The sequence below is a fragment of the Cyprinodon tularosa genome, unplaced genomic scaffold (assembly GCF_016077235.1).
Source record: "Cyprinodon tularosa strain WSP-4 unplaced genomic scaffold, ASM1607723v1 ctg159, whole genome shotgun sequence".
Lineage (NCBI taxonomy): Eukaryota > Metazoa > Chordata > Actinopteri > Cyprinodontiformes > Cyprinodontidae > Cyprinodon > Cyprinodon tularosa.
Genome location: NW_024038427.1, coordinates 1,175,915 through 1,200,755, shown reverse-complemented (window position 1 = coordinate 1,200,755; position 24,841 = coordinate 1,175,915). Strand labels below are relative to the sequence as shown.

The following is a 24,841-nucleotide window of genomic DNA, read 5'->3' as shown; positions in this document are numbered from 1 at the left end:
GATTATATAACTCCGCCCCCACCACGCGGTGCATGCGCCATCTTTGTTGTTAGTCCCACAGCGGGCCGCTGTGACAGCAAATCCCATAATGCAGATGTCTCTGCGTGAAGCATTCTGGGACATATCTGCCTCTTCTGAGGCCTTTCTTTCCTTCTCATACACTTTTTTCTCTGACAACCCTCGGCCATTTTCAAAGAACCACGGTCAAAGAAGGGGACATTCAATGATTGTCTGAATCCGTTGCTCACCACACATATACGAATGAAAGTGCAAATGCGCAGAAAAAGAATAGCTAATGGGACGAACACGTAGGACGGTCTTATGTAAACGTATCACCAAAAGTGATTGACAGTTAGGAGGACCACTTATTTAGAGGATCCACCCGGAAATAAAAGATCGTCTTCTATACCTTTAATGGATTCAAAACTGTTAATCGTTATAAATTTGCAGAGCAGATGGCCATTAGGACAAGCATGGTCTCTAATGATTGTGTTTAATTGTCTCTGGAAATCCAGTCCCACAAGCAATAATAATAGTAATAAAATAATTTTAACTTCAGAAACATTTTTCAGACCAAAAGCCTTTCCTGTGGATGGGAACACCAATGCAGCTGAAGGTACCTATTTTGGTTATTTGGGAATCTGGCTCTTTATCTTAAGCCACTTCAGTTTCTGTTTCCTTTATCAGTTGTTTTGAAGCCATTGGTCTCAGGAATTTTCTTCAGCATGCTTTCTGTTATGTGGTAGTTTTCCATCTTCCAGTTGTGCTATGTTTCTCTTTTTGCTTTTGTTTAGCAAAGCACACATTACACTTCTCCGAAATATGTGGTTATCGACCAAATTTCTCTCTTTTTTAATTATCATTACTCCTCACAAAGATAATTGCAATTTATTTGAGATTGAAGATCATTTTGTAAGTATTTCTGTCTTTCAAACATTTTAAGGTGGGCAATTTTGATATGTACTGTATGCAGAATTGTTAGATTTTACTTTTCTGCTCTTCATCTCATTAATCAATGGTAAAGCATTTTGTTTAGAAGTCTGAAATCAAGCTGGATCAGTTGTCTCACACTATGTTATATTTAGAAAATCCTGGTTTGTTTGTTTTTCTTAATTGCAGGAGAGCAAACCTTTCTACAAATGTAAATGAGGGAAATCAAGACTTTGAATTGGCCGCATTTATGGTGTGTGGAAAATCCCCCCTGTGAAGACTTAATGGTTTTCACAAAACTAACAGTTACAAACACATTTATTGGTGCAATGCTTTTGAAACAGGTTTAACTGATTTTTTTTTTTTTTTTTATGTGTGCCCTAACTGACCAAGACCCAATCATGGGCCCTTGAGGCTTAAGAAGCAAATAGGTTTAAGCTTAAATTGTTCCTAAAAACTAAACACTGATCCTGGCATTTCTGTTGCATTGGGATCAGAAATGTACATCTCTATCTACAAAACCCATTGTTAGACACCTTAAAGGAATAGTACACCCAAAACATGATTAGCCTTCATTTTCTACTCACCCCCATGCTGAACAAAACTCTGGAGTACTTTTTTGATATCTCAAATGCATCTGGAGATCTGGGAGGCTTCTTGCTGTCTGCTGACATTCAAATAATGGAGGTCTATGGCGCCCGAGACAGAAAGGTCCACAAAAGTCCACAAAAACGTGTCAATATTCCTCCATACTGCTCGTCCAATGTAATCCAAGTGTCCTGAGTGGGTAGCATCCAGAATTTACTCGAAACGAAGTCATTTAGAATGTTTTTAGAGCCTAAACAGTAGTGTATAGGATTTCCTAATAGCGCCCCCATGCGCGCTCACGATTCTACGGAAGCCGGCAGACCAAACCAGCGCATTCAGCTCGGCAAAGAACTCATGCTCTTCCTCAACACTGAAGTCCTCAGACATTTTTCTTTCGTTGTTTCTTTCTTTGCACAGGTAAACAGCACATTTCTTCTTCTACGCTTGCATTATCGGCAGACCAGACGCTGAATGCGCACTTTCTTCCGGTTTGGTCTGCCGGCTTCCGTAGAATCGTGAGCGCGCATGGGGGCGCTATTAGGAAATCCTATACACTACTGTTTATGCTCTAAAAACATTCTAAATGACTTCGTTTCGAGTAAATTCTGGATGCTACCCACTCAGGACACTTGGATTACATTGGACGAGCAGTATGGAGGAATATTGACACGTTTTTGTGGACTTTTATGGACCTTTCTGTCTCGGGCGCCATGGACCTCCATTATTTGAATGTCAGCAGACAGCAAGAAGCCTCCCAGATCTCCAGATGCATTTGAGATATCAAAAAAGTACTCCAGAGTGTTGTTCAGCATGGAGGTGAGTAGAAAATGAAGGCTAATCATGTTTTGGGTGTACTATTCCTTTAAGCCTCAAGGATTTATTTTATATTATTTTTTTTAAAGGGAAAGTGTCCAACATCTCTGTCTGTCTATGATTCAACCTGTTGGACTTTTAAAGGAAAAGCCTATGTTCAGTTCTACTGGATAAAAGGTTGTACAAGGTGTTAATATTGCTGGTAATTGTTTTGTTAGCAAAACAAATGAAAGTGTTTTTTGTTGTTGTTTTTTTAGATTATGCCTCTGCAGTGAAGATGAATTACTTTTAAGGCTTTTCACAGATTAGGTTAAACATTGTGTTTGAATGAAAACGCATCATAAGCTTGACACTAATAGGATTTTTTTATACTGATGTCTTTTTATTGCTTAATTACATATTATTTTCTCTCCTTTACAAATATTAAGTAAAATATTGGCTCCTTGTTCTGTTAGTGTAACTTTACTCTGCGGGTGTTTCTAACTGCTTTCCACCCACCACACTCTCACCACAAAAATCAATTGCCACCTTTGCTCATTTTTTCTTTAATTATTCACTATACCAACACTTGGCTCCTACATTATCACAGAACCTATGCCCTGCTCAGTTTTAGATGTCTGTAGCGTAGGTGAGTAGATTGAACTCCCATCCATTGTCCACTGTAGTCAGGGCAAATTGGTGCGCATGATGAGATGAGCTAAATGTCTAAAACCTGAGTCATGGTGTGTGGGTGTGATGGCCCACCTGGATTACTAACTGCTAAAGGGGAAAAAAGCTTCAGTTCTGGGTTCAGAAGTGTTCTCTGAAACTGACTGGGTGACAAGTTGGAGAACAAACTGTGGAAATGAAGTTCTTCCTTTTATTGTTTGGTTCTTAAGTTTTTGATTGTTCCTTTTATAAAGATGTTTGAGCTTTTTAAGTCATATCTGAGTGTGACAGATGTCTCAGTAAGGTCTATTTGCTTTTGAATTGACAAATTGAAAAAATGCATTTATTATATTGTATTTATATAGTATGAAGAGCTGCACATTTTATTAGCTTTCAGATATCTGATTGTAAAATAAATAATTCTGTAAATGATCAGGCGGATGCTCCTAAAGACTTTAATTCAGTTATAGGGATGGCAGAAATATTTGCCTTGTTTAAGATTGATTCTTCGTTTTCCTTTAGTACATTTAATTATCGAATAAAGTTTAACCCCATTTTTTCAAAATTAGGATTTAATTTATTAGGACAGAAACAATTATTCCACATAAAACCCTCTCCCTATGTGATAAGGTGGCTTTCCTTTGTTAGATTATAAATAAAGAGTAAATTAAATTATAACCTTTTATCTGATTTTCAACACCCAAACCTGTGGATCATGAAATTACTTATAAAACACCATCTGAAAACATAAAGGAGATTTAAAGGTAGAAAATGTGGTGAAATTTAAAAAAGATTGGTTGCAAAATTAATTGGAATGAAAATTAATTGTATTAATTGTGATTAATCGATTATTAAAATAATCATCAACTAATTTAGTAATCAATTAAACGTTAACTGGAGTATAGAGACTCTAAAACATGCCTTAAGCTGACAGAGCAACCTACTTACAGCAATAATTATATAAAAATTGTAAAAAAAAAAAAAAAAAATATATATATATATATATATATATATGTAAGATAAAAAAAAAAGATTTTGTCTGACAATATGCTCTATCCAGAACTCCTCAATTGGAAGAGGTTTAGTTTCACCTGGTTTAATTTAGTAAAATATCTTCTTTAATTAACCTTTGGCTATCCGATTGTTAATTGAAAAAATAATCGTCAAATTAATCCATTTTCAAAATAATCGTTACTTGTAGTCCTATTGCAAACACGTTTGCCATACATCTTTTGGTCTGGAAAAAGGTCACAATATTGGAGCCTAGATGGAAGTTAAACTTAAGGAACTGATTGCTTACCTTCACCTGCCTCCAAAACCAGCTAATCAGCTTCGAACTATACCTGCACAAAACACAATCAGCATCCAGAGTTCACCTTAAAAGGTCTTCAATCCACAACTCAGTCTGCTACCCAATGTGCAGGCAGTTGTTTAGTTATGTCTGACTTCCATTTAGATGACCCCGATTCAACCCACCTACACCCCCTTCTCCAGCATCGTAGCTAAAGCTTCGTCAGAGTGTCATTCGTCTCGGACACTTACTGGGTTTCCTGTCTCATCTCAACCGGTCCGGCAGAAGACCGCCATGTTGAGCCTGGTTCTGCCAGAAGTTTCTTCCCAACGGGGAGTTTTTCCTCTCCACTGTCGCCTCATGCTTGCTCATCATGGACAGGTTTACGTAACCTGTGTTATCGTAGCTGGCCTTCCATCTTCCAGGTTCCTGAGTGAAGCACTAAGAATTAGCTCACAAAGTCTACTGGATCTCTCCATACAGCTCAAACACACCTTCTTGCTAACTAGCAGTCAATTTACTGACCAAATTTATCTCCATGCAGCCAGCAGGTTCAGGCCTGGGGGGTACATCCTTGTTCTTTACTCCTGTTTATGCATATCAAAGGAAAATTCAGAGCTAATGTTTCCTGCCGAGGTCTGAGCGCCAAAGACTAAAATAATTGTTTCAATAAAATTTTTCTAATTATCTTTTTCTTTCCGTGTGAGTTTTTTCAGATTTAACTTTTTCTAATGTTGTTGGGGTGCCTGTAAAATATAATAAGAACAATTTTCCACAGCTGAAGAAAAGTTTTAACAGAGCGCATCAACAATTCATCTAGTAAGGAACAAAAGCAAAATTCACGTCAGTTTAGATGAAAGGAGAAAAACTGGGAATGAAATTCTAAAACGAGAATTCCTAGGTAACCACTGCTGATCAATAATACACAAAGTCATGTCTTACATTTGGCAAAAAGTATCTAGATCATCCACAAGATTTTCAGTGAACTTTTCACCAAACTCGACAAAAAAGTGTTTGTCTTGTTGCATCTTTAGTAAGAAAAACGCAATGCAGATAAAAACAAGAATAATTAAACATAGTGGTGGTAGGGTAATACTCAGAGATGTAGCTACTTTAGACAAAAATCAAAGCCTCTTCTTAATGGCAAAAAGTGGCAAAGTGAAGGTTTTGTATTGGCCTAGTCAAAGTCAAGAATTAAACTGAGATGATGCCACATGACTTATAACATTTTTCTTCAGGCAAAAACAATGAAGCAGTATTAAAACAGCTCTATAAAAAGGCTGTATCATAATTCCTCCATAGTAATGTACAGTATAATACTCATAGGACATGGGCAATTTTATAGGCTTATGGGGGCAGTGATGTATTGAGATATGGCCAGGTTGGTTCAGAAAGCTATTTCTCCTCCCTATTGATGAAAATGTCCTCTAAATACCTGTTCCTTTTATTTATTCAAGTTATCCTTGTCTGATATTGAATTTTGTCTGATTATCTGAATCATTTAAGGGTCACAAAAAAGGGAAAGAAAAAGAGGAAATATTCTCCACACTGTAGAAATAATCTTGACTTTGCTTTGGTGGAAACCTTCAAACTAAACAGGAATCCAGACACTGTTGTGCTTATCTCGATTTTTGTGTATGTCTTTAATTTGTGCATGTGTGTGTGTGTGTGTGTTTTGTTGATGCAGACCAGCTAACTGTGTCACTGTTGCTCCCGAGATACTTTAACCCTTTCATGTCTTGATGGTAACCTAGCAACAGGGGCAGGAGCTGACAGAAGTACAGGCATGTCAGACCTCTTCTGGTTTTACTTCCATTTTTATATCCTTTTTTTCCTTTTTAGCCATTCTCCTTATAATGTAGCAACTTCGTCCCTTAACTATAACCTCAATTCTTCCGTCCTCTTTTGATCCTGAATCCATTTCTTAATCCCTATGCTCTATGGTTAAAGGGTTAAAGGGTAATTCGGTAGTACAATGTTCTGGTTTTTTCCAAAAATATCAGTGCTATTGCTTCGAGTACCAGGATTAAAATTTGACTCTACATTTGGCATTGGCCCTGCAGATATAGGGAAATATCCCCTCAGGTATTCATCAAGCTGCGATTACAAAGCCCACACATGCATTTATTGAGATTGAGATTATAAATACCCTTTGTATAAGCCCTCTTCACTTTGTTACCCCTTAAAAAGGATTTTTTACATTCCACCATTGTTGTCCTTACTTTGTGAGTTGCTGTTCTATTAAAGAATATTAATGAACACAAAACAAGCAAAAAATAATCAAAAGAGACAAGCCAATCAGAATGGGGTTTAGAAGTGTTAAATCAGTCTTTTCACTTAAATCAAAGGCAATCCTTGTCTAATTTAACCCTTGCATTCTATAGTTATCCTCCTCCAGAGATTCAACATATGCTAGTGGGGTATTGATCCTATTAGAGCATACTAGAGTGTGTGGGATTTCTACTGTAATATAAAAGGCTACTCTAAGGCTTGGACACTGCAATGTATGAAACATGAGAAGAAAATGGGACATTTTAAATCGGAGCCAGTATACTATAACACCAGCAAAGGGACCAAGATCAGTGATCAGAATGCCAAATTCAAATGATTATGGTTTCAAAAGGTGTCTTAGGTTATACTTTTCACAGACATCAAAAACAGGCACCAACTCATCAACTTTGTATCTTCTCTGAACCCAAATCTTTTCACCTGTTTTACTGCATTTCTCAAGGCAGAACACTTTCAGATACACATTATTGGAATTGCATGGAAGAACAATAGTCTATAGGGCAAGGAGGAAATTGTTGGTGTCTCGTCATGCTTCAAGGGACTTCAGCTCTTACTATTAAAGGAAAAGCCCGGTCACATTCAGAATACAAACTTCTGAGAGTACTTTAAGTATGAAATTATTACATACTGTTCAATAAATGATAAGTGTTTTTAATTAAGAGTAATTTCATGTGAATGTGCTTTACCAGAGACATTCATGTTTGTCAATGAGCACTACTGCCACTTACCGATTTGTGGCGTCACGGTGCTGTATTGGCTGTTGATCATGTCCCAGCGCTGCATCTGGTGTTTGTCACAACGCACTATTATCCATGATGGTGATGACCATTGCACTATGCGAAAAACAGAGTAAAGGATTAATGACCTGTTTTTTCTCTGGCCAGAAGTTCAATGGCAAATCCTCCCTCTTGAAGTTGCCAATCCAACGACAAACCCGTCCGTGGTGAATCATGAATTGGAAAGGTGGAATAACAATTTTCTTTTTTCCACTTTTACCTAATCAATGTATTACAACGTCCAGCTGCCATGCACGTGGGCATTGTCAGTTTAAATATAGCTTTCGTGAATTTCTATGGTGAAGTCCTCTTGACATCAACAACTAAGGCTACATTCACACCGCTGCCTGAAGTGACCCAAATCCGATTTTTTTTGCACATATGCGACCTGGATCTGATCTTTTCATGACAGTCTGAACAACACAGATCCGTTTTTTCCAGTCCGACCCAGGCTACCTGGCTATGTGGTCCTGAATCCGATACGAATCTGATCTTTTCAAATGCGACCTGTGTCTAAACGGCCAGGTCGGATTCATCCGACCTAAACGCCATTAATAACCGACATGGGTCACTATTCTGCGTCTTGCTACACAGAAGCGGCAAGAAAAACAAACACCGTGGCAGATGATGATGCGGAGAGCAGTATTTTTTTAACCATCTTGAAAAGATTGATGTTTTAAGGTTTGGAAAGATCGCTAGATGCGCTCCAGCACTAAATCCATGTTTACTTCCATAAACATGAAACTCGCTGGCTTCTGACTTCATTGCATCCTCTCTAGACACATAAGCTGTATGACTGCAGTTTACACAGGAGATCACATAGAAGTCGCATATATTTGGAAATGTGGATGGCAACACAAAAAAATTGGATTTCACAAAAAAATCGGGATTAAGCATCAAGGCCTGCAGTGTGAACGTAGCCTAATTGTTGTTGACTGCAGATGCGTCTATTAGTTCCCATTGATTTTGCTTTTAAAGAGGGGATAATTGCCTTCAGCTTAGCGCACCGTGACGTCAATGTCAGAAGACTTCAGGAGTGAGGTGTTACCATATTTGCACAAAAATGGCCATTCCCAGACTCAGTGATCTTGACAAACAGCATTGTTTTTCTTTTTTTACTAATTAACGCTAAATTAGATTTAGAAATGTTTTGCACAAATTAAACAGTGACTTGTATGATGTCAATGCGTCAACCAGAGGCAAAAGACTGCAAAACAAAGATGGCTGCACCGGTTTTAGCTTGAATACCCTTTAAAAACAAGAAAATAGCCAAAGTATGCAACATTTGCCTTTGTGAAACTGAAAGATGCTTGCGCCTTCCTGCCGACTGGATTTGGTAGGAGATTTATTCATCAGTTAACTCCGCTATTTGGGAAACAAATCTAGAATGTAATTCAGCAATGCTGTTACTGCTGATGTGATTGGCTAAAAGCTTGACATGGGAGGCCTGTGCCATTTGGTGATTTACCCAATCAGCTGAAGAATTATAATAAATGTCCCTAACCTTTACAGAGGGTTCCATTAATACAGTATATGTTCTGAATAATGCTCAGCTAAAACTGATGAATGAGTGGACGAGCTTTTATTCAATAATAACAGTATTCATATATCAAAGAACCTGCAGCATATTTTTTCCTTCATCATCAGTGTTTAATAATTGAATTAAAACATGAGTTTAGACAAATTTGCTGTGTTAAATGTCCATTGAACAGATCATTGTGAGGCCATTGTTATACATGCCCTGTGAGGAGATTGTGTGAATATCTGTATGTGAATCAATTTAGAGTGTTTATAGTGTTCTGAACTTCCTTTAACAAGCTTGATAGTTAAATGACATTGGGCTATAGTGTTGATAATTAATATAACTGCTGTAAAACAGATAATGCAAAAAGTTATATTTGGAGATTTTGGAGAATTTTTTTAATTTAAAACATCCAGAACTGCAGATCAGATTCCTTGACGAAGGCTTGTTTAGGAATTCAAGATGCTTTTATTAGAAGGTGATTTGAGGTGTTTTTTTTTTTTGTTTTTTTTTCAGTAAATATTGGAATCTCTGCAAGATGTACTTTGTCCATTATTCAGTATTCAAACATCTCATCAGCTCTCTTGTTATCCGTGGCTCTCCACTCTCACCTCCACGTCCTCTCTCCCACTCTTCCTCCCTCGTCCTCTTCATACCACCTCTCTCTCCCTGAGTTAATGAGGAAATCACCAGATAAAGCATCACAATGAGGATAATGACTGCTTCTCTGCAAATTAAATACAGGAAACAGGAATATAAAAACACAACTACCGCACAGATTAACGCTCTCCGTTTTTCAAATCTGTTGTCCTTTTCCTCTGTATTTTTCTTGCAGTCTGGCCCAAAACAGCAGGCTCTGTTTGCGGGGGAGTTAAGAGAAGCTGAAAGGAAGTGGCAGTGAAGGGTGGAGGGAGGGAGCTATAAGGGATGGAGACAAAAGCGAAAGTTGATGTAAAATACAGAAGGGTTACAGGATTGTGTGTGTTGCCGCATGTGTTGACTGGACATGACCAGTGATTGCGGAGGTAGATGTACTTCTGCAGTTAGAGTACATAGAAAGCCCTCCAGACACTTAGAGACACACAGCAGCCACACATACCGACTCACACATCAATTATTGTTTGCGCAAAGCCTAACAGAATAAGTGCTGCAATGATTTACAATAAGATCTGCTTCACAGGCATTATGGGTACTCTTTAAAACACATTTTCTTGTTTTAACATAATGTTTTGATGATTGGCATTAATAATTAATTCCAAAATATCAAGTTACTTTGATTGAAAAACACACAAAAAAAATTATTCCAGCAACTTCAAAACAAAACATTGATTAGTAGAGTTGCAATAAAGATGTCCTTAATTATCTCTAAAAATAAATTAAACGCAAAATATATAATTAACACCTGCTAAGTTTATTATTACATAAATAACACAAGCATAACAAGCTGATTTTAGCTTGTTACCTTACAGACATGCCACATTGTTTGCCAGCTATGGACACAAAGCAGGGTTACTCTAAATAAGGATTACAGTATGTGAGGCATTTCTTTAACTACATCACACTATTTGTTTTGGGTGTTTGAATGTTTTAAACAGCCAGTTTTTTTTGTTTCTGTTACTTAGGGAGAATTACTGCACAGTTTTATAACCCAGCAGTGCATCAGAGGTGTAGCCAGAACATTTTTATAAGGCTTGCCGGGCAATAACCAATGTACATTGAAGGGGGGGCCAAAAGCGGATAGGCGTCAATCTACACTGTGCCAAAACGAAAATCCATATATAACCAGAACATCCATATTTTCTAAATAAAGACTAACTATACTTTCCTACAGCCTTTGCTAACAAATAGATGCATATTTAAACATTTAAACATCCATGCTGTCTAAATTAAAGGTGTAGTGGACAAAAGTGTGAGTTCTTGGGCTAACATCTTCATCATTGTTATTACTTACATACTTTTATCAATATTCGTTCTGCATAAAATTTATAAATAAATCCACTAATATCTACATTAAACTGATAACTTATTTTTATAGTTATTTGTCTCTGATTTCACTGAAGACTCCTAGATGACTTGCAAAGAGATCATTTTCTCTTTACCCCATAAGACAAAATCTAGTTCTGAAAAGAGCATGAATTCTGTATCTTTTTATGTTATTATATTGATGTGCATAATTAACCACAGTGTTTTTGTTGTCAAGTAACTGTTTATGTATGAAAAATTTAAATGTTAAATAGGTTAGTACATTCCACTTAAGAGTATTACTACTGTATTAGAGGGAAAAAATGGTAGGGGTGGGGCCATAGCAGTGGCCAATGATTGGCTAAGGGTGGCCATGGCCACCCCTGGCCCCCCATCTAGCTCCACCCCTGCAGTACATAGAAACTGGTATCAAAAGAGAAGCACTCCACTACATTATGCTTCAAATAGCTGGTGAAATCTATCTGGCATCTCTTTAGGACTCAAAACTGTAAAAACCATGCACTAGACCCTGGTGAAAAGCAGTGTTTTAGGTGGAGAAAAGTACCCCTTTCCCACTGGCCAAGGACCAGAACTAAACTCATTTGAACATCTTAACATGTGCTTAGAAATCTTGTAGATTACCTGCAGCACACCCTATTGTTGGCACATACTGAGAATAAATTACACATGCAATTGATACCCCTAATTTGAAATATTAACAAAATATGGCAACAACTTAAATCAGCCTGTTGGACTTCCACTGTTACTCAGTAAAGGATGGAATGAGGCGGAGGTCCTATTCAGTACTAGGGGTGTAAATAATAATCGTTTTGTATCAATGCATCCAACAGCCGAAGATTCGATGCATTGACACGTCTGCAAAAGTATCGACTCATGTTTTTTTTCCTCCTGTCTCTTATTATCCTTTTGCTCCTCAAACAACTTTGCTACTGCTGTTATTTCTCAAATAAATAGCATAACGATATTACAACTTTTATAGATCTATATCAAATTTGAAACATTATCTAAGCTGTAAGGCAAAAAAACCAAACAATTAATCGAATTGAATCATAGTGTATTCTTGAGTATCAAAAATAATTGAATCGTTGGGTCAGAAAATTGATACTGAATCGAATCGCCGTGATGGGTGTGATTTACACCCCTACTCAGTCCAATAAGGTCTTAAAAGCTGACTCAGATAATCATTTATCAACCAGTTTCCTATTTGCTAGATTACTAAAACATAACATAAAAAACTAAACTAACATAAAAAAACAATGTGCTGGCGGAGATTCTCAGTCATCCAGGTCATAATCATTCCAAAAAAAGTAAAAAAAAAAAAAAAAAAAAAAAAAAGAATCCACTGGACTTAGTTTCCAAGTTTAAGACGTTTGACTTTCCATCCAGGAAGCTTTTTCGATTCAAGTGTCAGGAATAGCATTGAGCAGAAGGTTTTTTACAGTAGCCCATCAAAACCTTGTTTTTGTTTTGAAAACATGCAAATTGAAATGGCAAATGGGTCCACCCCTTTGGACTGGGGTCATTTGGCTTCTTTTGTTGGCCTGCAATGCCCGATACTCGTCTAAGTCTCTGAATGGGGTGTAGTTAAAGGAAATTGTTGGCCTGGCTGAATAGGCGAGGTCTTCTGCTCTCCTGTACAGGGGTTAATTCCAATTTGCATGTTTTCAAAACAAAAACAAGGTTTTAATGGACTTCTGTATAAAACCTCAAACTCAACGCTATTCCTGACATAACGAATTGAAAAAACTTCCTGGATGGGAAGAAAAACGTCTTCAAACAGTGGATTGTTTTCAAACCTTTTTTGGAATCACAAACAATGAACATTTATTTTATTTTGAAGTACTTTTGTTTATTACATAACCAAGAAATAAATATATTGATATATTTTTTAATCCAGGAGAAATTAACCCTAAATTTAAAAAATACTCTTGAAAATGATTATTAAAATAAATTAGTATTGTAACAAATTGAAGCTGGTCATATGGTTTCTATATGTGTACCTCTAGTTTACCAGTTTGTTTTGCTTGTTGCTTGCTGGTACCTCAGTTTGCAGGAGCTTTGGTAAACATGCGTCTACTTATCTTTAAAGGCATGGTAGTCATGTGAATCATGGCAGGCTTCCACGAAGTTTGTCTACTCAGGGTCTGATGGATATGAAGTCAAGACAGTGAATGAAAGGTAAAGAGATAAACGTGTGAGAGAGAATAAGGATGGAGGTGTTTTCTGGAGCAGATAAAAGCAGAATGTGCCAGAACCTTCACAGAGCTGGCACAGAGCTGAAACGAATATAAAACAACACACAAAGCTGGCCAGACTCCTGAAGAGAGAAGAAATTGATTGTCTTGTCCTTCTCCATATTTGAAGGTGTGAGAGATTATTGAATTATATTTATAATTTGGTTTTTTTTTGGTTGTCTTTTAGCCATTTAATAACTACAACATTAATACATTTAAAGCATTGAATAAAACAAATAAAAGAGTTGGGGACTTTTGAAGTATGTGTAAGAGTAGGTGAATATTTAATTTCCCTGTTTCCTGAGTGAGGAATTTTCTTCCTGGCCAGTTTTTCCCTGGATCTTCAACTGGTGGTTCAGGTTTTGCAAATTCAAATTTAAGTAAAATCGATCATCCGTATAATTTGTTTACACTAGCCTGTACTGAAAGACTCATTCAGACTGAACATGTGAATATTCATCTGTAGTTTCACATTTGGGTTTAAGCTTAAAATGGAGTCCAGACTAGCTGTGAAGTGGTACAGTAACATTTTTAAAGTAGAGAAAGGATTTTTTTTTAATGACACTGAGTGTAGACCTCACTGTTACATTGATGCTTCTTATCTGTTTGCTTTATTTTGACTATCAAAGGCTTAGAAATCATCATTTTCTATATGTTTTTGTGTACATCATGTGAATAGGTTTCGTTATTTATTCTTATTTTTTTGTTTTTTTCTGTTTTTTGTTTTGTGTTTGTTTCTTTCTTTCTTTCTTGTAATTTAAATATTACACTTTTATCTGAATATGCTTTTTCTGTTGATCTTTGCACATTATTTTCACTTTCTCTTCTTATTCTATAGAGCCTGACTTTTAAGTGTAATAGAGTCCCTATCACTTTCTTTGATTGGTTAATTTCTATTTTATGGCTCTAGATTTTTTAAGCCTTTCTTTGTAAAATCAGGACTTGGGCCCCCCTTTTTTTTCCTTTTTTTTTTTTTTTTTTTGAAAATGCTTGCTGTATTCTGGAAGTTCAATGAATGGCCATTTTTTTCAATGAAAGTCCCTGGATGACATTAAGCCATGACATAAATAAAAAGAAAAAACATGTAACTAAAAGATTAATGCTATTTTTATTACAAATTTTTATTTATGTATAGGATATTATAATAATTATATTATGTAGTATTATAATCATTGCAACTTAGGTTATTATAGAGTTGCAATCATAACTTTTATCAGCTTTTTGCAATTAAAACTCTTTTTCCTGATTTATTGTTTCCTCATAAAAGACTTTTCTTTTACATGGTAAAACTAATTGATTGTTTTGTTTTCTAAGTGGCTTTTCTTGCATTCATTACAAACTGGAGGTGCGTGTTTGCCTGCCAAGTCAAATTTCGTTGTGCTTTTGTGTAACTGCACCAAAAATTGTAGATTTTGAGCCGGAGGAGGACAAAAGAGGATGCTGTGATGGGAGGCAGAAGGAGGAGGAGTGATATGGGTATGCTGACTCACTGTGACCCTTCTCCCTGCTCCACCAGCGGCATCGTGGGTATTTATACATTAGCGTAGGCTGTTCACCCCCTTATATAAGGCCATACACACATATGTCATCACACAGACACGTGGGGAGGCGCCTGGGGTGAATGATGAGTTTTGTGTTGATTATTGACTTGATTCTATTTTTTTATTCTTTCGATTCTTGCTTTGTCTTGCTCTCATATTTCTTACTCCATGTTGCAAAAGCTTCTTGTTTGTGTCTTCCACCCCACTCATAGGGATATTTCCTTTTCTGTGAGACTGTAGGAAGAGCAGAAAACAAAAACGGCAACAGGAGTCTAGCTCGCCAAGACCTCTCTCCATGCTGTTTAAACACTGCCAGGTCTGTCTGGCTCCAGTCAGGAATGAAGATCTGATACAGGTGTTTAGTAGCTGATCTTAGTCTGTTTACAGACTGTGAGCATTGGATTGAAGGTTCAACTGGGGAGATAGTTTGTCAGTTACACAAGGCAACAATATAGATGTATTTAGGCAAATTTTAGCAAATAAAGTAACTTTGCCTGACATGTTTTAGTTGGAATCTGGGCTGCTTTGTTATTTATTTGATCTCTGCTGACGGTTCAAAGTAGACATTCTGAAAGTACCACTGATAGCAAATAATTTACATTGTTTGATTAAATAATACACTACACAGGGACAAACAAAGGGACAAGATCAAAGCCAATATGGCGGCAATTTCCTGGGATAAGGAAGTGTACCAGCTTATTTGGTTTATATTTTTCCAGCTATAAAAGTCACATTTGACAATATTTTTCAGATCAGATCAGATCAGACATAATTTAATAATCCCGGAGGGAAATTACTTTTGTTACATGCTTCAGAAATACAAAAATTTATTTATATATGCATATGTACAACAATTCAATTCAAAACAAGGTAACCAAGGCTGTAGAAAATAAACTGAACTTTGATCTCCTATATTTATATATTTATAACAGTATCAATACTTGAAAGCACTGAGTAAAGAGACTAAAATCTAAAAAATCAAATAATTAAATTGGATATAGTGGCTCAGTTTGTGTTCATACCATTGAAGCAGAAACTGCATACTTTCTTGAGTTGCAAAAAACAGAGCAACTCGCCAGGAGCTGATATTGTTATGCTAAAAGAAAAGTAAGTCACGATTAATTTTTTATTTTTTTTTTTACAAACAGAAAGCCCTCCATATAGGCAGAGCTTTGAACAGTTTTAACTCCTATTTATTTATTTATTTATTTATTTATTTATTTATTTATTTATTTATTTATTTATTTATTTATTTATTTATTTATTTATTTATTTTTACAAGGAGAAATGTAAAAGAGCAAAATTAAGAATAAAGGAGGTTCAGTTTATAATAGTTCCAAACAACATAGACATGGTGACAAACAGGACAGCAGCAATTATTATACGGCAATACATAAATAGTTTGTTAGCTCTTTATTTCAACTTTGCAGGAGTTGTGCACGGTCTCTTCTTTGGTTTGAGAGCTTTAATGCTGCAAATAAATGTCAAAATATGTGAATTTGTTGCTGCTAGCATGTAAGTGTGCTAAGAGAAAAATCCACAGAAAAGCCCCACCTTTGTATAAGCCGTAAGGTTTGGTTCGGGAAAAAAGTAGCAGCTTATATTCCAGAAAATACGGTAAGCAGCATGCAAGGTCAACCTTTGTGTTAAACCCACAAACCTTAAAGTATGTTTGTGGAAGCATCATGCTGTTGGGATGCATTCCTTCAGCAATGAGAGGAAAGCTGGTCAGTCTTAATTGGCAAAGGATTTAAGCTAAGGGTAAAACTTATAACTGAAAAAGTCGCCTCTGAGAGGAGGTCTGCAATGTGCAGGTAGAGGTATTGCAGGGGGTTAGGTCTCAAAAGATGTACCAGTACTCCCATTACCCCCTACTGACAGTATAACCTCCCAGAAATGAGGTTCCCAAAAGAAAAAAGTAAAAAATACCCAGCCTTAGCAGATAGATTAAAATAAATGTTTAAATCTGTAAATGTTAAAGCTGGTAGGGACAGACCCACATACGAAATGGCAACTACTTCAGGAAATATGGTTCCACAAAGTTTAGCGTAAAAGTTATATTTTTTCATTTACGTTAAAAAAATATTCACAACTACAGTGTTTGATAATTTACCATATAGAATCCAATACAATGTGCTGATGACATTCGTAGTCAAAACCTCCAAAAATAAGAAGTAGCTAAAGGGGAGTGAATATTTATTCATGACCCTGTATCAAATTATTCTACTCATTCTCTAAACAGATGTATAGATCTTGAGCACATACTGAACCATGCAACATAGAAGTTGCATATATTCACTTTAAAACCTTATTTATAATGGATTACGAGAGGTATAGGTTGAGAAAACCTAAAAAGTAGATATCACTCTAAACATGGCTGCAGAATCTGACAGCATTTGAATCTGGGACATCGCTGTGCAGCTTGTCACTGCGTCTCGCAGGCACACACAAATACACACATGTTGGCAGCTCATTAGAGGGAAACCCTGTGTATAACATCTGTCTTCTGCCAACATTTAATAAAGGAGATCGGTGAGAATTAACGCAATATAACATGGAGGAATGGAGGAAAATGAGCAGAACAGGGATTAATGAGTGATTATACTGATTAATATGGGTCAGAGGATGAGAGTTTGAGAAAAATCTCACACATCCTGGGCATTCAAGGTTAATCCTTTCTGGTAAATAAATCAAAATCAATATTTTAGCTTGATAGCTCTAACAGTAAACTCCTCAGTATTTATTTTCCAACTGGGTAAATGAGCAGGCTTAAACCACATATCCATGTGAGATGAAGCAATCATGCAACAGCCAGTCTGTGTTGACAATGTAATAATAAAGGGACCATTGTACGAAGCTGATCAAATTGATCACAAGCAGTTCCGTAAATATATTAGGTAACATATGTTGATATGTTGGTAAGACATTTTAAGCCACAAGCGCAACGTTTTGTTTGTCAAATATTTTTATTCTTCGTAAAGTGTAGCAGAAATCAGATAACTTTGTTTTACGATGAAAACTCTGAAAGGTGGGGCATTAATTTTTACCACAGCACCTTTGAGTTGATAGCTATTAGCTGCTTTTCACCATAATAAAAGTCTTAAGGGGATTCCTCTACTAGCTTTGTATATCCAGACATTCGAGTTTTGGCGAATTCTCTTGTGCAGCATAACTGAAGCTCAGTCAGGTGGATGGAGAGGGTCAGGAAACAGAAACAAGTTTTACGATTGATTCCCAATTATATTGATGTCTAAGTATTGAAGCTTTTCTTCTGGAATGACTTCGCATTTAGCTACTCTGACCAGTGTTTCACTCTTGAGGTGAAGTTCAGTGTTACTGTTTATCCTGACACCCAAAAAACAAGTTTCATCTTATCAGAGCAGTCCTGTATGTAAACTATACCCCATACTTCACTTGACTTTTTTTGTCATTAACAACAAACTTGAAATAGGTACTCAAAAAAAGCAATACTTACAGAAATGGAACAAAGAAAGATTTTCATTGATAAAAATGTGGGAAAACATGTTCTTTAGTTTTCACTTTACACTTTACACGGCCTGACTCATAAAATTTAAAATCAAATATAGTGAAAGCTGCAGTTGCAATGTAAAATGTGTCCATCCAGGGGAGGTCTGATGCAAAACCAACCTCCAGAAGTCATAGGGTGAGATGCGGGATACAAAACTATTGCTAAGCGCTAGACAGACCAATTAACTTAACATTTGTGATGTTTTTTGGGGGAATTGTGGACATGCATGCATTGGGAGAGGATGCAAACTTAATGCAAAAAAAATAAAAAAAATCAGTTATGAATCATACACAGAACTGTCTTGCTGACATTGGGAACAAATGCTTCCCTGTAAAACTTGCAAACAGGAACAGAAAAGCCATTACCTGATGTTGGTTGTATTAGTCAAGAATCTGTGATATCTTCAAGCTGCAGCGAGGCATGAATAATTGTTTTTCAAACATGTATGTTGTTTGAAATCATGTAGTGACACTGTTAGGCTAGGATAAATGCAGAGTTGTAATATGCAAAAATACTTACTGGATACAGTTTAATTATGAGGGAAAGTAGAATTTGCGTGGGAGACTGAATTTCCCTTAGGGATTAATAAAGATTTACTGAATTGATTTTCATAGAATTGAATTGAATTACAATTTTCTTTTCTTTGAGGAGAATGCTAACTGAGCCTTAACGAATGACAACAGTGCTAAAAGAAGAGAAAAAGGAAGGGCTGCATGTGGCATAGGAAGATAATTATGGGAGTGACTACAGAGTAATATGTCTGAGGTGTTCCTTGAAAAGCACTCACAATTAACTAAAGCATTGCAATCATTCTCCTATCAGAAGACTAAAAAGCAATTGCTTTATCAGGGCTTTTCTGTTTATTCTTTTATTCTTATTTTAGTCTATGTAAACTTTTGACTTTGAAGAAGTCAGTAAAGAAAACAATGAAAGATAATCTCATTATTCCGGCCTCTAACAAACAGAAAAGTTATTTAGGTAATAATTATTAGCTTAAACCAGCAAAGGTTTAGTCTTCTCTGTCTTATTTTGAGACAGTAAATTAAAAAGATATGTATTTTATATAGAATGCAATAAATGTGTGTCCACTAAAACAGCCTAAAATAGTCTTTTACTTACCATTTCTGTCATCCAAAAAAAGAAAACCTAACCCCCAACTTTGCATTCAATCCGTAGAATATAAAGTAACGTTCCACCTGAAGAGAAAGTAAGTCCAACTTCTCTATTTGAAGATCCGCTCCGCTGCTTTAATCATTTCTTTTCACTTAGCTATATTTATATCTTGCATTGCATCTTTGCAATTAAGTGGTTTAATCAGTCTTTATTTAAAGCACTATGTACTTCTTTTGTTGTTGTAAATATTAGAAGAAGCAATCACTAATTATTGTGGTTACAGCATTTAAGTCCCGGCTCTATTTATGTTCAGATCGCCTGTTTGTTGTGGCCCCTGGGTTGCAGTATTGAAAATGTGTAGTATAGTTTAGTAGCATCACTGTGTGTGTGTTTTGTCTAAGGATTTGGCAGTAGTGGTAGCCCAAAAAGAGCAGTCGCCTCGAAGCAATCTTTGCGAACAGCTCACACCATTCCTATCTGTACTCCAATCCCTCCACCTGCACGTTCCGTGTTTGCAATCTCATGTCGTTTGAGTGAGGGGGAGGTTTTCAGTGTGTGTGTGCGTGTAGTACTGTATCATCGCTGTGTGTAGGTGGTGTAACCAGTAAGAGAATATTGCGTGGGAGTGAAGTACCATTCAGGTGCACATGTGTGTTGTAATGTGTGTGTCGGAGAACATGTTTTGTGCTAATTATTCTCCCTCCACTCACAGCTGCAAAGAACAATTCATTTAAATATAATGCCATATCTGCCCTTTAATGGTAAAATTATTGAAAAAATAATGTATTATTTTTTATTGTTAACTATTACATCACATAATGTTGCAGTAAAGCAACCAGTGTATTGAGATATGACTTAATGGCCAACATGACTGTTTCTTTAAAATTATGTTAGATATTGTGTGGTTTGTAAAGTATAGAAAGCTCTATTAGAGAGTAAAACGGCAAAAAAGCTTTCATTTTGAAATGCAAACATCATAATTAGGATGCAATATCATGATGAGGTATCGAGTTAGGACGAGATAATCATAGTGTGAGATAAGTTAACAGCTTTAAAATAAATTGAAACAAAAATGTATAGCATGATCTAACTCTTTTGATAGAAAAACAACCTACCACACTCCTGTTATGATAATTTCATATTCCAAAAACCTTGAACTTAACGCTATTCCTGACATTTTGAATTGAAAAAGCTTCCTGGAAGGGAAGCAAAACGTCTTTAAACTTGGAAACAAAGTCTAGTGGATTGCTTTTAACTTTCTTTTTTTGGAATGAATATGACCTGAATGACTGAGAATCTTCACCAACATCAACAATTTTTTCCTTTAGTATAAGCATTTTGATAGAGTTAGAAAAATATTTTGATACACCCACTTAATTTAATTTTAGTTTTTTTTTAGGACTTAGCTGAGTTAAACTATCTGCACCCATGCTGGGCTAGAACAATTAAGCACAGCAAGATAAGGAAAATTTAGACATGAAGAAAGGCTAAGCAGAATATTACTAGATTCAAGAATATGGTAGATGTTGAATAAAAATATAGTCCATTAAAATCCTAAGCACTACAAAATTTACAGAGGTCAATATTAAAAGCAGAGGTGAGTTCTGAAGAGTTTCATTCAGGCTGTTGCTTTTACTTCAGTAACCTTAAAACAATGCATTAAATTCTTCTGTTACTTTAGTACCAATGTTGGCTTCTCTACCCACATCTGGTCACTTCAGTGACTAAAAACAAGCATGTTTTAAAAAAGGTGCAAACTTTTAAAGTTAGATGTAAAGGGCTTTTGTCAGCTTCTTGGTTCTAATATTATTTTCTGTCATTTGGGTTTGCTTTGCTATTTGGAGGGTAAATGAAAATACATTATAGCACAATATTGCCTTTGTTTAAATAGGTTTTAAAACTTCATATTGTTGGCAATATATTTCTCATCTCTTAATGTGTTGTTTTGATAATTTTTATTCTAATGATTGAAAAACAGCTAAGAATTAGGACACAATATCTGACTGCATCAGAAGACACCTAATAAATGGTGAATTAACTAATTTTTAGAATTAAGTAATTGGGGTTAAGTAGGCAAGAAGTTATGTTGTTTGTTTTTATTACCTGACTAAATGTATTTTCCATTAACTTTACTTATTTGTTATTTATTGTAATTTTTTACTACTTTCCCCACTACTGTCGCGAAGAAAAGGAAACACGGCAAATTCATGACAGCTGTTTAACAAACTGCTACCTTCACGGGGGAATTTATAGTGTTACTTTACTTTGACACCATGGCACCCTTTGACCAGATATATTTGAAAATAGACAAATGTGTCTTTGATAAAACAGGAAGGAGTGCAGTAGCACTCTCTTACCCAGTTTAACAACAGTGTTCAGCAACATGTCTTATTAAAAACAACATTTTTTGTGTGGTTTTAAAACCTTAGTCTACCTTATGTTGTCCTCCTTAGCTCTGCATTATAACCTGAAACATTTTTTTATCCTTTTAAAGCGCTAAAAAAAAAAAAAAAAAAAAACGAGAGCAAATGTCCTTTGGCAATGTAAAACATACTGTGGACATAGTTTACTGCTTCTTGAGTCATCTTGTAGGCAGGCAAATTCATCCTCACAACCAATGAAGCCTACTGTATTATTGGGCTAAAAATAGAAAACACTAATGTTTCTATTTAAAATTAGACTTCATTTGCTGCCTCAGAATGGTGCAAATTGGTGCATAAAACTGCACAGCCAATGGCCTCGCACTCTTTTCCCATGGAGATAGTTAAAGATACAGTGTCTGCTGCACCTTTTTCTCCATTTCTTTGAATTTAACTCCACAAGCTCATCATTAAGAGTAAATCTGTCCATATGGATTGATACAGGAAAACACAAACTTAAACTTTTCATTTACATGCACAATGTTTGGTGCACTTACATTTTCAGCTTAAAAAAAAGATCCACAATATTTTTTTATTTACTATATTAGGGCTTAAACAATTAATCAGAATAATAATCTATTATTGAAATTACTGACTATTAATTTATTAATCAATTAATTGTTAACTCGAGTATAGAGAGTGTAGGTGACAGAGTAACCCACTTAGAGCAGTTATATCCAAATTTGGAAGAAAAAAAAAAGAAGAAAAACATTTTGCATTTGAAATAAAAAAAACTTTATGGTCTGTCAATAGGCTCTATCCAGAACTCCCTTAAGTGAAAACATTTTAGTTTCACCTGGTTTAATTTCCTTAAAAAAATCTTTTTTAAGAAAGCTTTGGCTATCCCATTATTAATTGATTAATCGAAAAAAAATAATTGACAGATTTTTGATTTGTAAAATAATCAATAAGCTGCAGCCCTAGACTATATAGAACTAGCTTTGATGTCTCACCAAGTAAAATTTCCTTATGACCTCCTGCCTGCATTTGCAACTGACTCGTCCAATTATTCTCTGAACTGGAATTTAACAAGTTGAAGTGACATGATCTCCTTGTTACATGCAATTTAGATTTCAGTCAACAATGACAGTCATCATAACAACAGTATATGTGGTATTCTGGGCATTTTTACATCCCTAAAGCAAATTGCCCTCTAAGAGAAATTATTACTTGAACGACTGCATTCATGGTAAATAAAATTATTAAGAGCCGCTACAAATAATAAAGGTAGGAATGTTTCATGCAAGTAACATCTGTCTTGAGCCTCCCACCTTTTCTGCATCATAATCAATTCTTAAATTAGTAAGCCTAACCAAGTAGATAAAGAAAACTCTAAAAGGGAAGATTTAGATCTGTGATTGAACGTTCCAAGAAATTACCGTTACGTCTAAAGAGCCCAATTCAATTCTTCCAACCACAAATCTGATGCTTATATGCTCTATCTATAATTCTACATGCATTACCAATGTCAAACCTAATAACTAATTCACTTATAAGATTACTATAAATTTTTATTTTTCTGTAAACTAGATTGACTTTGGCTTCTAAGAAATCATCTGTTAGACATTCAGTAGATTTCTGTACTATATTCTATATATGGACTCCAGGGCGTCTTCGGATTTACTGTTTCTCTGAGTGTCTGTGATATTTTTACCCTTCCGTGTTTGTCTTGGCTGTCAGTGGAGCTGACACTGATCGGGGGGAGATGGCAGGTTTCGTTGTGCATCAGTGCTTTCACGTTTGTGCTCCGCTGATTGTTACCAACCTGACAAGTGGAACCATGTCACGCTTTTCATATCCTTTGGCGGCAGGTTGCATAAGATTTCTTTGATGTGCATTCTTCTTGTTTTCTACAAATCTGGGCCCAGGGAGGAAAAGTGTAATGCTGTTGAAAGGCCATAAACAGAGGGGCATGGCCTGATAAGAAGATGGTGTACATTCTAGCTTGTAACACTTGCGTCCTATAGATTCGGAAGGGCCGTCTCACTAAATGACAATGCTGTAGGAGTTATAATAAGAGAGTGTAGGTGTTAAGACAGACGCACAGGATCCCTTTGTTCCATTACTTAAGCTTTTAAATACTGAAATAAGTGCTGCTTCCAGGAGTGAAGTTACCGCAGCCAAGACGTCTGTCTAAAAGCATTTGTAATTTGCGCTGATTTAAATAAAAACATTTGTGTCATGTCAAAAGTACTCTCACAGCGAGAATTTTTCTGTCAGCTTCAACCTGGATGGAAATAAATCAGAATGCAGAAAATCTGTAAATGGACTCCTCAATATTTCTATTTGCAGCCCTGTTTTATCATGTACTGTAGGTCTGACAATATAGACTTTATGCCCGCAAATGAAGACGATTTTAACCGTCCTTTCTCTCTTTGGTTGCTTTTTTTATTTTCAAAAGAGGAAGAGGGGGGGCACTGTAAATTTGATCATGCATACTCATTTTGTTGCAGCAGCAGTAGAAACTACAAGCTGCGATTTATTTCTGAATGCCACTGCTTACTTTTTGAGTAACTGCTAAAGAAATATTAGGATTTTGTGATTGTGTAATCACTAGAGTTTAATACAACTTTCCCTTCAGTATTGGGGTGTTTACAATTTTTCTTTAAAATTTACCTTTTTATTGTTTCCTTTGTTATAATAAAATGTTATTACGGTTGTATTTCTGGTATTTTGTTCTCCTTTTCACCCTAACAAAGACACTTACTAGGCTGTTCATCAGCTGCATTAAACCTCGAAAGAAACTGCAATCGTCCCTAACAATACTTTAAAAAACTGGTCAGAATTACCTTGTTGTAAATGTTGATCTTCATATTGAAACATTGCTTTGTGAGTTTAGACCGAAAATTTATGCATTTTGTCTCCCCTTCTCTTTTCACAGTGTGTTGTTTCGTGGTTCACAAGCGTTGCCATGAGTTTGTCACTTTCTCCTGTCCCGGCGCGGACAAAGGACCTGCCTCAGATGTGAGTATAGTCCAAAAGGTGCCTTTAGATATCAATAAGACTTCAAATTTTCAACAGCTTTTCAGATTAAGATCCCAAATCTCCATATTTTTTATTATATTTCATATGTTTGACCACCCACAAGGTGTTACACATCCACATGTGCAACGAAAAAGCCTAATTACCTAAGGAGTGAAGTTTAAAAAAATACATTGTGTGTT

The 24,841-nt window shown here is 35.9% G+C and overlaps 1 protein-coding gene across 2 annotated transcripts in view; it reads left to right on the top strand.

Annotated features, from left to right (window-relative positions):
- prkcbb (protein kinase C, beta b) overlaps positions 1-24,841 on the top strand; it is a 138,859-nt gene that overhangs the window by 24,907 nt on the left and 89,111 nt on the right. For both annotated transcript variants that reach the window (XM_038280340.1, XM_038280339.1), the window contains exon 3: positions 24,559-24,641. In XM_038280340.1, coding sequence (XP_038136268.1) covers positions 24,559-24,641 — 83 coding nt within the window. The remainder of the gene's footprint in view (positions 1-24,558; positions 24,642-24,841) is intronic.